This window comes from Felis catus, chromosome B4 (genome assembly GCF_018350175.1).
Source record: "Felis catus isolate Fca126 chromosome B4, F.catus_Fca126_mat1.0, whole genome shotgun sequence".
Taxonomy (NCBI): Eukaryota; Metazoa; Chordata; class Mammalia; order Carnivora; family Felidae; genus Felis; species Felis catus.
Window position 1 is genome coordinate 56,973,729 of NC_058374.1, and position 13,450 is coordinate 56,987,178.

At 36.8% G+C, this 13,450-nt stretch overlaps 1 protein-coding gene across 39 annotated transcripts in view; it reads right to left on the reverse strand.

The window, feature by feature from the left end:
- SOX5 (SRY-box transcription factor 5) overlaps nt 1-13,450 on the reverse strand; it is a 1,017,940-nt gene that overhangs the window by 11,938 nt on the left and 992,552 nt on the right. For all 39 annotated transcript variants that reach the window (XM_045062619.1, XM_045062611.1, XM_045062623.1 and 36 more), the window contains 2 exons: nt 4,511-4,619; nt 1,056-1,229 (listed from right to left, as the gene is read on the reverse strand). In XM_045062619.1, the coding sequence (XP_044918554.1) occupies nt 1,056-1,229; nt 4,511-4,619 (283 nt within the window). The remainder of the gene's footprint in view (nt 1-1,055; nt 1,230-4,510; nt 4,620-13,450) is intronic.

The window sequence follows — 13,450 nt, forward strand, 5'->3', positions numbered from 1 at the left end:
ATGAGAATTTGAGAATATGGGAGCATAAAAACACATGTATATGTTTAGTAACCACTTTTAGATGACCAGTTCCTTAATGTAAAGGATCAAAAGGAGCACTTATCTGCATTAAGTACATGTAATTCCAAGTGCATTATGGATTTTAGTAAAGCTTTAGTAACTCAGAGGAATGTCACTTATTTGTTGAAGCCCAAATTTACTGATCAAGCTAGGTATTCCTATTCTGTTTTTGTTGTTTAGCTCCTAGCAGTCAGAGAGTAAATAGTCAAAATTTGCTTAGCTCATCTGGTAGCTGGCTATCTGGAAGACGAGCGTGACGAAGACGAGGACGATGACAATAACAGTGATGATGGTGTCAAGTGAACAGCACACACAAAATGGAATCTTCGTTCCTTTTTCTGGGACTTGAACTGGTATACAGTAAGTCTCTTTATAATACTCTTACCTCTCGCCCATATTTTCTGTGTGCTTTAGTGTCTATGCATGTAAGGCAAATATGTACTTTATTATCTCTTAAGTTGAAAGCTGCAATGGTAGGGAAAGTCCCTTTTTACATGATGCTGAAAATGGGCTCAAGGCTACTAAAAGTGTAAATTAAAAACTGCACACACCACATGTTCTCGTGTCCTCTGACATTCTAAACTGATTTTCAATGATAGTACCAGAACAACCATCACCTATGCTTCCATTCCCAGCACATGAAGAATTCTGTAGTTCAAAGGAAAAGAATGAATATGGTCAATACCATTATTACGTAGTTCATACAAAAAGAACTAAGAACTTAGTACAAAAATTTCTAGATTTTAAAGAAGAAAAAATATTACCACAGTTAATATAGAGGTACACAACTAAATTAGCTATAAAAACTGGGCCCATTTCTCAACAAACATGAAGTGCTCTGTCGTCAGAAGAAAAGGCTCAGTAATGGTGCTTCTTTTTAGAGAAGTAGATAACATGAGCTGCCTGGCCTCCAAAGCCAGTACCTTTCAACAACTGCATAAAACAGAATTGTACATTTATTCCATACATCATGTAACCAACAATAAGTTTCTTACCCAATATCTTGCTGATGTTGGAGTTGTGCATGTCAGGAAAGGCTTGAAGGATTTTCCTTCGCTCATCTTTAGCCCACACCATGAAGGCATTCATTGGACGCTTTATGTGGGGTTCATTGCTACCACGCCCTCTGGATTCTCTATAAATTCTTGACTCCGAGACTCCAGCACTTCCTAAAAATAGGGAACATTGCTTCATGTTAGTGTTAAAACTTTTGGCAATTCTCTTCTTTGCATTACTATTGAATATTTGTCTGTGAAATATCTATTCTAGTATATTAAATATGAATATAACAAGTATATCTGCTAATAGTATTTTCAGTTCTTGACACAGATGCTTGTTTATAAAGTTTCTGATTAAGCCCTGTAGTGGCAATTGTTGTATCTGCATTTTCATTCCATTTCTAATATATTTTTCCTTTTTTTTTTTTCTTCAATGGACTCTGGACTGTTTCACCATTTACTTTCAAAAGGACACGAGAAACCTGAATACGTGATCTTTGAGGCAAAATGGAAAGAGAACAGTTGGAGTATACTGGTAGGCATGCTGGCACTGTGTAAATATTAAATGGGTGAAGAACCTCAGAAAATTGTGAAACACTAGCACATTTGGAACAATGGACTACAAATGAGGTTGTGTCTCTGCTATCTAAAGACGGTCAGAACACAGAGTAGTCATGCCCTTTTCCTCTGAGGTTATAGAAATAAAATGCTGCTAAATAAAACTTTGGGGTGAAAATACAATATAGATAATCTTCTGTAATGTGTTTGGCATTTCTTTGCAATTTTGTGCTGATAAATGCATGAAAGATGCTGATGCATCCATGATAGCCTGCTCCCCAGAAGATATTTGAAAATGGTAGGGAAAAAACAACGAACAGGTACACAACTGTGGTTTCTTAAGAAGTCTACAGCCACATATTTAAGGTGAAAAAAAAATTCATTCCCCTGAATTTTCTCCCTAACATCCAAAGTTATCCGGAGACCCCCTGAAAGTTCCCTTCAAGACTTATGACAATAAAACACGACTGAGAGTCTGGGTAGAAATTTTGGGAGCTGCATTCATTCCTCCAGGCTTTGCATGACTTTATAGAATAGTTTCACCAGACTAAACAGCTTCCAGAGATACTTGAGTTTAGGCAAAGAAAATCAGGAGAAGCATAACAAAACACAGAACTGTGACACTAAGTATTACAGGGTTATCTTTAGAAAATATGGAAGAGATGTATTTTGGTAGCATATAAAATGTTTAAATAATGTGGGGATTTCTAGAGCTTGTATCATTAATCAGAGCACTGCTTTTTTCTTCTTTCTTCATACTCCTCTTCCTTTCTTTTCTCAATTAGAAGGAATAGGAATCAACCAGAATTACCCAGACTTGAAGACCTCTATAGCAGCAAACAAAAACATAGCATACCTGTTGGTGGAGTTTCTCATTATTTCTCATTCATAGTATGCTCTTTGGTCTGATGAAGATTGGAAAATATTTTGCATACACAAGCATGACTGAATTTAACAAATAACAGCAGCAAAATTGTTGATGTTTTAATGCTGATTACTATGCTTATATTTTATCATGCTAATACAACTTAAAATTTATGAAATGTCTTATTACCAGTCATTGTCTTTTTTATTGACATAAATGAGTGCTAATATATGGCAACATCTTCCTAAAATGGGTTTGTAACTAGCAAATGATCATTTGCACATCTGCTTTTTCTTGTTCTTACACCTTACAGCAACATAAGCAATAAAATGAACATAGTGTAACTTCATCAAAGCTAAACAAGCTCTTTATATGTACTTAGGCTAGGTTTATCTTAACCAAGTGATGTGGAAAATAGAAGGAAATGATTGGATCCAACAGGCTAGGACAACACTGACTTTTGTTGGATATCCAATTGAATAAGATTCGTTTTGATAAAATTATCTGGCTACATGGTCAAGTTTGGCTACTTTTGTAGCTGGTCCAGAACTGGACTTAAAAGCAGAATTGGGGGCCAAGGTACAGAGGAGACAACTAAGTATGTTGGGGAATTCAAGGCAATCCCCTCTGTCCTAAAGTATGCTTCCTAATGGTTTGCTCTGGTGCAGACTTTTCTACATGCAGGGAACTTCCTCTTCAATAGTAACACATTTGAGGACAGTGCTCTTAAAATGCATGTTTGGTACTTGACACTGGAGGGAGGTTCCTTGCTGGGGCTCAAGATGAGAGGAATAACACTTTCTTCTTTTTCTTTCTTTGCTGTGCGATTAAAATTAGGGTATCAAGGGGCGCCTGGGTGGCGCAGTCGGTTAAGCGTCCGACTTCAGCCAGGTCACGATCTCGCGGTCCGTGAGTTCGAGCCCCGCGTCAGGCTCTGAGCTGATGGCTCAGAGCCTGGAGCCTGTTTCCGATTCTGTGTCTCCCTCTCTCTCTGCCCCTCCCTCGTTCATGCTCTGTCTCTCTCTGTCCCCAAAATAAATAAATGTTGAAAAAAAAATTAAAAATAAAATAAAATAAAATAAAATAAAATAAAATAAAATTAGGGTATCAATTTCATTAGTTGTCATTTTGGATTTTAGAATGTTCGGAAATGATGCAGACAACAAGAAGGCATGTGAGGAAAGCATGAGGCTGTGTAGCTGGCGTTCTAGTTGGGTTACAAAGGGTAGGGATGACACTGGACTGTACAATAGACAGTATAAGAGGGAAGTGTTTCAAAATGAAAAAAAAAAAAAAGAAAGAAAATCCTGAAGACGTCCACTGAGCCTTGTATTCTGGTCAGAATCTTACAAATGACAACTTGAAAATGAGCAGATAGATACAAATTTCTGAAAAGTTTGCTGAAAAGAAATAGGGAAGTGAGAGATAGATTAGACAGTGACTGTGAGTATTTGCTTTAGAATTGTGCCATTTTGGGGGCGCCTGGGTGGCTCGGTCGGTTAAGCATCCAACTTCGGCTCAGGTCATGATCTCACGGTCCGTGAGTTCGAGCCCCGCGTCGGGCTCTGTGCTGCCAGCTCAGAGCCTGGACCCTGTTTCGGATTCTGTGTCTCCCTCTCTCTGACCCTCCCCTGTTCATGCTCTGTCTCTCCCTGTCTCAAAAATAAATTAAATGTTAAAAAAAATAAAAATAAAAATAAATGGAATTGTGCCATCTTGAATCCAGGATCTGCCTCTGGTACTTACAGCCTTGTTATGTTGGGGGAAAAAATGATTCAAAATTCCCAGGGGCCAATCTCTTTATTTGTAATAGTATTTACTTCACAGGTTGTGCTAGAAATTAATGAGATGATTTGTGCAGAACACTCAGCAGATTGTTTGGCACATAGGAACTGTTCAGTATACATGAGCTCTTATTGTAACGATCAGGTATTAGGCGGCTGTCTTACATACTTTTTAGTAGTTTTAACTGACGCTAAATAGACACTTCTGCACACTATTGGTATATATATGAATAATTTTCACAAACCATCAGAATCTCCACTCATATTGAAATCCATCATGGCATGGCTAAATTTTCCTTCTTCATTCTGTTTAACTGCCAGTTGCTGAGTCAGACTCTCCAGTGTTGTTTTTTCCTTAAAAAAAAAAAAAAAAGAAATTTATAATGAGAGCTCAGTCTGGAAATTATAATTATTCAAAGACATTTTTTTCTTGGGCCATATATAATACATTAACTCCTGGGAGGGACGGGATATTGATTTATTCACCTTTGCACATTCAGCACATTCTGCTGAGATAACTGAAGCAAATGATGAGCAGGGTTTTTGAAGGAACTCTGATTCTTAGAATCCCCTAGATAGTCTTGGCATTTGGGTCTGGTATGCCTAAAGGGTATATGCTGGGATCCCTGGAGACAATCTTCCTGAATGGTAAAATGTGCAGAGTAATTTCATGAAAAGCAACCTGTTTTGCACCATTTGGAACGCTCTATTTTTAGCCAGACAGTAGAAGTATAGGAGTGGCATGGGGCCCAGAGAAAGTCTTCCAATAGTCAGGTGACCAACTGATAGAAACATAATTCACAGTAGTGCCCTCTGGTTGCCATCTCCCTAAATGCCATCTGCATTCCTCATGCAAGGGTAATGAAGACGTTTAAATATTCATTGCTAATTGCTTGTCAAGTCTCTGTACATTCAATGTGAGTGCCTGCTACTTGGACCACAATTTGATTTGGATTGCTAAGCCAAAATATTGAGTTGGCGAATTATTTGAGATACAAATACACCAAAATTAGATCTGCAAAGACATCAAGTCATTTAAAAGCATGCAGTGCATGATTTGAATTCATGGAGAACATGGCATTACAAACAAAATTATTGTCAAGGAAAATATAATGCTTAATCTAAACCACATGAAATACTAAACTACTTCCAATTAAGGAATTGGGTGATTTTATGAAAAGAAAAAGCATACAATGAAAGGTTTACAACTTTTCTAGCACTTTCCGTCATTGCTCTGAGGATGATTTGGTTCCAAAACAGTTTTAAGGAAAGCATCTATTGGATTTCATAAAATTTGGTCAGGTTTATTTATAATTATTTACCTCATTTTCTGAGGAACACAGTCATGAACTGTTCAAATGAACCCGTATACTGCATAACAGCTATTGACACAATAAATAATCAACTATTTAAGACAATTGTATTATAGGTAAAGGGTCCAACTAATGTTCCCACCAACAACCATTAGGGTATTCAAATTCTTAATGTAGTACATGCTTTATCTCTACAACATCTCTCACAGTATTACATTTATAGATACTAGAGAAAAATTCTTTCAAGTTAGTGGCCTTGGAGCTCCTATTCATCAAAGGCTGTACATGACTTAGTAGAAATAATATTTTTAATTGTCAATTAGTACAAAACACAGCAAGGAAATTGGAAACAAAATAGTTGGTATCAACTCTAGTTCTACAGGATTATATAGTACTAAGTTGAGATAAATTATATATTTAAAAATGTAGAACCTGATCCAATATGTGTGAAATTGGCATTTTCAGCTAATTTCTATGTTCTGGATTTCTTTTGCTGAGAGAGTCTGCTGTATATATTCAGCTGAGAACAGGGGCGTCAAGGACACCAGCTAAACAGACCCTTCATAGTAAATGTAGCCATTAAAATAGAAGACAGTTACATTAAAAAAAAAAAAAAACACCCACATTCCATCAGCATGATCTGATAGTCTGCAGTCAATGAAGACTTTACTGTGCTATCTTTGGGGAATGTACTAGGCATGGATCACCTCTCAGGTTTTGATTTAATGGTGTATAAGGTAATAATGCTACATATTTTAGACAGAGTTTTCCATTCTGAAGCAAAGTCTTTTAAGAAGAAAAAGCAAAGTGAAGGCAATCGGAGTAGAAACAGGATGAAATGTTAAGTGACTTCAAATGTTCTATGTTGGGCTGTGAACCTTGTGCCATCTTACCAAGAGGCTAAAATTAGCAAATGATGGGTAGGAAAGTTACCATCAGTTTTTACAGTAAGTAACCTCTAACCATCTACCACTAGAACATGCAGTATAATAAAATTAGTTAATTAGTTACCCAAAATGGAATTTACAATATTTCTCAAGAGCATGTCAGTGGCAGAGAGTGGAAGTTAACAGGGTAAACTGTCTTGTTTTTGTGACCCTTTGCATAGCCGATTCCCAGACATGTGAACAGGAAAATCAGACATGACTAGAGAAACTGGAGAATGTGTGGTGTGCCTTTAATTAAAACACCTTAAAATAGGATGTACATCAAAATGGTAACACTGGCACATTTTAAAAACCCTCACTGACAATGAATTCAGAAGACTTTAAGGAACTGAGGTAAGGGGGATATTACAAAACCTAAGTGGTTATATGGTAAATATGTAGCACTATATAAAAACACAGTGGTTATATGGTAAATAATTACCATATAATTCCATATGAAAATTGATCCTATAGTAAATAAATGTTTATATTCCGCTCTTATGTATAGAGATACATATAAATCATTATGTGGCTAGGAGTCTAGGTCATATACTGAAACATCAGAAGAATGACTTGAATTTAAAAATAGTTCTCAAAAGGGGTGCCTGGGTGGCTCAGTTGGTTCAGTCTCTGACTCTTGATTTTGGTTCAGGTCATGTTCTCACATTGGCCTCTGTGCTGACAGTGTGGAGCCTGCTTGGGTCTCTCTCTCTCTCTCTCTCTCTCTCTCTCTCTCTCTCTCTCTCTCCCCCCCCCCCCCCCCCCCACTCTCTGTCTGTTTCTGTCTCAAATAAATAAATAAATAAGTAAATAAATAAATAAATAAATAATTTTAAAAAACAAAACAAAACAAACAATAGAATAGTTCTCAACATTTTAAATTCAATCTATTCAGGTATACAGGAGGAGAGAGAATCAGCCAAATGTTATAAAGCACAAATGTTGGTACACTGAGAAGATTCCTCTAGTCCTGTTCCTTCCAATGCCACCATTCCCTGGTTGTCCCCTCTGCATTGTCATGTCTAAAATTCAATGATTTGCAATTCTGTTCCTTGGGTCAAATCTTTCTGTTCTTAAAAGCCTCTTTTCAAATGTGCCAATATTACTCAAACAGGTAATATTTTGATTCCCAAAGTCCTTATAATCTTTTCTAAAAAGAGGCAGCTGAAACAAATCAAGCACAGTTTGATATCAGGTAGAAAAGGGATGAATGGGAAGATGCCAAAAACGGTAAAACTCAAGAAATTGAGTTTGGGGAAGCAGAAAAAAATGCTGATTGGCAAAAGTGATAATTGTTCCCAAACTTAGACTCTTAGTCCCAATTGGTTTCAATAAAAAACAGATTATTCAAGAATTTGTACATAAGAACACCTCATGTCCCCCACCCCAGCTCCCGCACCGCCCCACTATAAGATCAGTGTTCTTGAACACATATCCAGTACAACACTTTTACTTTATTGCCCTTCAATACTATCTAAATGCTGGTCTGAAACTGACACGATTCACTGGTCTTCTCTCCCCTACCTTTTTTCTATCAGAAACAAAACAGAAACAAAAGAAAAATAAACACATTTAAAGAAATACTTGCCAAAATTCTGAAATGCTCTGAGTAATCTCAGAGGGTGCAAACATATTAATTACTACAAATTAGTCCAAATAAAAAGGCTTGAGGGCATATAAAAAAGGACCAAACAAGATGACCTATATGCTTTCTCTCTTGAATACAGCTAGCAATTGGATAACAACTAGATTTCTTTTGGAAAGATGATTCCCACCTGGCTAATCAAATCTTAGACAATTATGCAGGTTTACTGATATCAAGGGGAAACATTAGGTAAAGTCTGTTTCTACTTGAAAAATCTTCTGATCCTATGTTAAGTTGAAAGAGGACCCGAATGAATTATATCTCATCTGTAGAAGAAAATAAACTTTTAGATCACATAGTTTGTTGGGATCAAATAAATCATACTAAAATCCAGCCTTCAAAGAACTATTATGAATATGCTAATATTCACTTGGGCAATTTGGCAGCTGGTCTTGGGCTCTGTGGCTTTTTCAATTGACTTGCATAGAAAACAACACATTGTATTGTTTGTGCATGACACCAGGCAGTGGTGGGAATCAACAAGGAAAGCCAAGTAATATCTAAAGAGATGTGAGCAATGACTTGATTAGAAGTAGTCAGCAAAGATCTGTATATTCTGAATGGCAAAAGACCATAGGGATTTTTTTTTAATGTTTATTTATTTACTTTGGGAGAGAGAAAGGGAGGGAGAGAGAGTATGCACACTGCACACATGTGTGAGAGTGGGGGAGGAGCAGATAGAGAGGAAGAGAGAGAATCCCAAGTAGGTTCTGCACTCTCAGCACAGAGCCCAACAGGGGCTTGGTCTCATAGACCATGAGATCATGATGTGAGCCAAAATCAAGAGCTGGACACTTAAGCGACTGAGCCACCCAAGCATCCCAAAAGACCCTAGGGATTAATGGGAAATATTTGAAAATACAGAAAATGACCCATATAGAAAATAATGGGTTTGGGGACCAGAAACATCACATCTTAACCATACTATGCTCTATACATTAGCTATGTTATTTTAGACAAATCAATTATCCTCTCTGAGTCCCAGAAACCCTACAATGGGATTTAAATATAACAATAGATTCTCATCAGCTTAAAAAATGAAGATATATATGCTTTTAATAAATTTTTTTTAACGTTTATTTATTTTTGAGACAGGGAGAGACAGAGCGTGAACGGGGGAGGGTCAGAGAGAGAGGGAGACACAGAATCTGAAACAGGCTCCAGGCTCTGAGCTGTCAGCACAGAGCCCGACGCGGGGCTCGAACTCATGGACTGCGAGATCATGACCTGAGCCGAAATTGGCCGCCTAACCGACTGAGCCACCCAGGCACCCCTATATGCTTTTAATATTAGGGAAAAAAGTCAATGAGGGAAATTGAAAAAATAAAGATTCTTTCTAGCATGTATGATTTACAGGAATAGTTCAATATCAGTATTAAATAACTTGTCATGGTTATGATCTTTTATTTTCTTTTTTTAAAAAAAAATTTTTAACGTTTATTTATTTTTGAGACAGAGAGAGACAGAGCATGAACAGGGGAGGGGCAGAGAGAGAGGGAGACACAGAATCTGAAACGGGCTCCAGGCTCTGAGCTGTCAGCACAGAGCCCAATGCGGGGCTCGAACTCATGGACCGTGAGATCATGACCTGAGCCGAAGTCGGCTGCTTAACCGACTGAGCCACCCAGGCGCCCCATGGTCTTTTATTTTCTATGGCTAGTGCAGTGGACAAGTACTCATTTAAAAGAAGAATTTTGGTAACAACTCTAAAAATTGTTGAGATTTTTTTTCATTCCTCTTGTCCATCATCTACAATGATGTATTTAATCTTTTTTATTTTCCAATTGATGCTCAAGCATGATGGCTTATAAGTCTAGTACATACTTAAATTGAAATTTTCTCCTATTCCATTACTTCAACTTATACAGAAAATAATTAAAAATTCGCCATTTATGAAGGCTCAAATGAACATCCTGTTTTGGTATTTCACAGAGCAGTCAAGACAAAACAAAAAACCCCACGAAAACTCCATTTTAAGAGGTGGTGAATATTTCCTTAGTTACCTAATCCAAAATTAAACAATGCATGAGTAAATGGTTCCTCTATTACTCCTTGAAATTGGGATTCGTATAAGGTGATGAGCTTTGCTCCCCAGCAGACACACATAGACAGAAAGAGATGGGCTGTGGATCAGCTATCATAATGGACATCCCTGAAATAAAACTCACAAAGCTATAAAACTCATAAAAAGCACATGCATGAAATGACAGAATAGAGTGTGACTGTCAAATGTTGACTCAGTAACAGTTAAACCCCTTCTGGCTGCACTTTTTTTTTTTTTTTTTTTTTTTTTTACGGTCTACTTCTATACTAATGACACAGGAGGAAGAACAAAACAAAAAAGGTTTTTAACCCTCCAATTATGTGAGCCTCACAGACCACCAAAGAAGATGAAAGATTATTTATAATGTCATAATGATTTATCAGTTGGAGATTTTTCTCATAAGCTTAAGTAAAATATAAAGAAATAATGCATATGTCTATCCCCTCAACCTTTCAGTTTCACCCTTGCTTACTGAGAACACTGTTTTTGTAAAAAATAACCATCCACCCACATAATCTAACAGCACAAATGGGAGAAAAGGCTTTCTTGCAAATTGTATATAAATTATATACAAATGCATACTCTCTCTTTCTCCCTCTCACTCTCTCTCTCTAACACACACACACACACACACACACACACACACACACACACTTCTCTCCAAGACTAACAAAAATGCAAATTGAAGAAATCACTCACTAATTTTACTCTGGCCAAATGTAAATGTATCCACTAGGATATTCCCAGACACGTTGATACTCTGAAATCTGGTATTCCTTAGGAATATTTTCCAATCATTTTCTCCATCAGAGAATCAATCATAGAGATATGTGAGCAAAGGGGTTGGAAAGGTCCATAAATGTCCTCTAATCTAGTCATCTACAAAATCAGCCTTATCTAATCTTGATGCTTTCTTTTTCTAAATTCAGAGATTCCCGTAGTGGAGAAAATCATGCATCAGAACACATAATTTTGTTCCACAGTCTAATTTCCTTTTATGAAATTTGGTAGCCATCTTCATGAAATGTTTCCTGAAGCTAAGTATTCATTTTAATAAATATTTACCCAAATAAATATTTTAGCTACATTTCTTAGAAACTTAGTTTCATCAGGCAATCTGATCAAATTGAAATGTACTGGCAGATCAAATTTTCTTTAAAAAGTATTGTGAAGTTGTAGATGGAATAGTTTTGAAGGAAACACAGTTAGTATGAACTCAAGTCTTAATATACATGAATAATTTTCCAAGACTTGTAGATGGAATTGATGAATGCAGATTTATGACTTTTAAATAATTGGTTTTAGGGGCGCCTGGGTGGCGCAGTCGGTTAAGCGTCCGACGTCAGCCAGGACACGATCTCGCGCTCTGTGAGTTCGAGCCCCGCGTCAGGCTCTGGGCTGATGGCTCAGAGCCTGGAGCCTGTTTCCGATTCTGTGTCTCCCTCTCTCTCTGCCCCTCCCCCGTTCATGCTCTGTCTCTCTCTGTCCCAAAAATAAATAAACATTGAAAAAAAAATCTTTTAAAAAAATAATTGGTTTTAAAGTATGAGAAATATTAGAAAGCTAATGACAAATAATTCTGTTTTTCATGAAAGAAGAGAGGAATCTGAGGAACAATGACCTGAGCAGTTAATGGATATTCCAGAAAAGACAGAGCTGATGGTTATAAAAATTAGCTAAAAGCAATTAGTAGAGGATGTAGTGACAATAAAAAACGAGTATGGATTCAGTAACAAAAACGTTATAACGACTTCAGTTTATTTTTCTATAGGAATTAGAATGTGGACCATGATGCTCGATGGCCATAATATTTTGGGCTTTGGATTATGTTCCTATCAATCCCCTTATTGTAATGCTGGAGAAGTTGCATGGGGCCAATGAAAAAGAAAGTTGAATGAGGTGGGAAGAGCAGATCAAAAACATCTGTCTTTAAATATCTTAAGAATTAACTTATTTAAAAAAAATCAAGGCCTGGTATTGTGAGAAAGGGATAGAATTTGGTCATATGTAGTCAAGAGATACAACACTGACCAATGGTTTTAAGTTATCAGGTGAAAGATAATGAACCACAAAGAGTTGTCTAATAGTCACAAGTCTCTGTCCATTAAATGAGCTGCTCAAGATGTAAAAAAAAATTCCCCTTTCTGGAGGTTTTCAAGTATGGGCCATATGACCACCTGCCTAGCATATTAAAAATATGGAAGAGGAAACGCAACATCAGATGACAGGTTGGATTCAAGGCCTTTTCATTTTCTTTCAAACCTGCAATTCTACATCCTACTTTACTGGACACTCCCTAAAATAAAACTAAAACAATGCGACCAATGTATAAAACTATAAATATTTTCTCTATCCATAAATGACAGTTTCTTAAAAGTTTTTAAGTTTCAAAACTTAAGGGCACTCCACTTATAATGGAGAAACCTACAATCATTCTATTATAGTCAAGGAAGATATTGCAAATTATGAAAAAACCTAGAGTTATTGAGGTATATTTTGTGAAGAGACTGTCAAATAGCAATCAGACTTACTGATTCAGGTACTTTGTGAAAGACACACTTATGTACCCAAATTCAACATTACTAATTTAGTCCTTAAAACTGAGTAAGTTTTAAGGAGAGAGGAAGAAGTTGCTGCCAGAGAGAGGCAGAAAGTGCTGAGGCCTGGGGGTGTAACGCACAAAAAGGCCACTCAAAGCAATCTGCAGAAAACAAATCAGTCACAAAGAAGGTACACAGGAACACTGCCATGGCAAAATACTGGCCCTGGCTTATTTGTCACAGTTGTGTTTATGGTGTGTACATGTGGAGGAGAGAAGGCAGAAGAAGAAAAAAACTAAGACTCAAGTTTTCAAATGTTTGTGTATGTGGTCAGCATCCAACCAAAATCTAAAAAAAAAGACTTTGTTATATTTCAAAGCAGGGCAGATATAGACACTGTGCACACCGAGTTAAATCAAAAGGGTTAACATGAGAAAAACAGGAGGCCAACAAAGAAAAATAATAGAATTTATAACTGACACAGGATGTCCGGTAGGTGGGAGGGCAGCATAGATGTAAACACAAAACCTGAAGATTGTCTTATATTAATTATTCTATAAACAATGGATAACTCAGTTATTGAGATACAGAAATGTACAGACAGAATTTTTCTCTTTCATTTTTCCGTTTCATGGAATAAAAGCTATAAAACTGCTAGCATTCTTATGAATGTAGCCTCAGTAGCCAGTAGTTACCTCAGTTAAATAAATACAATTG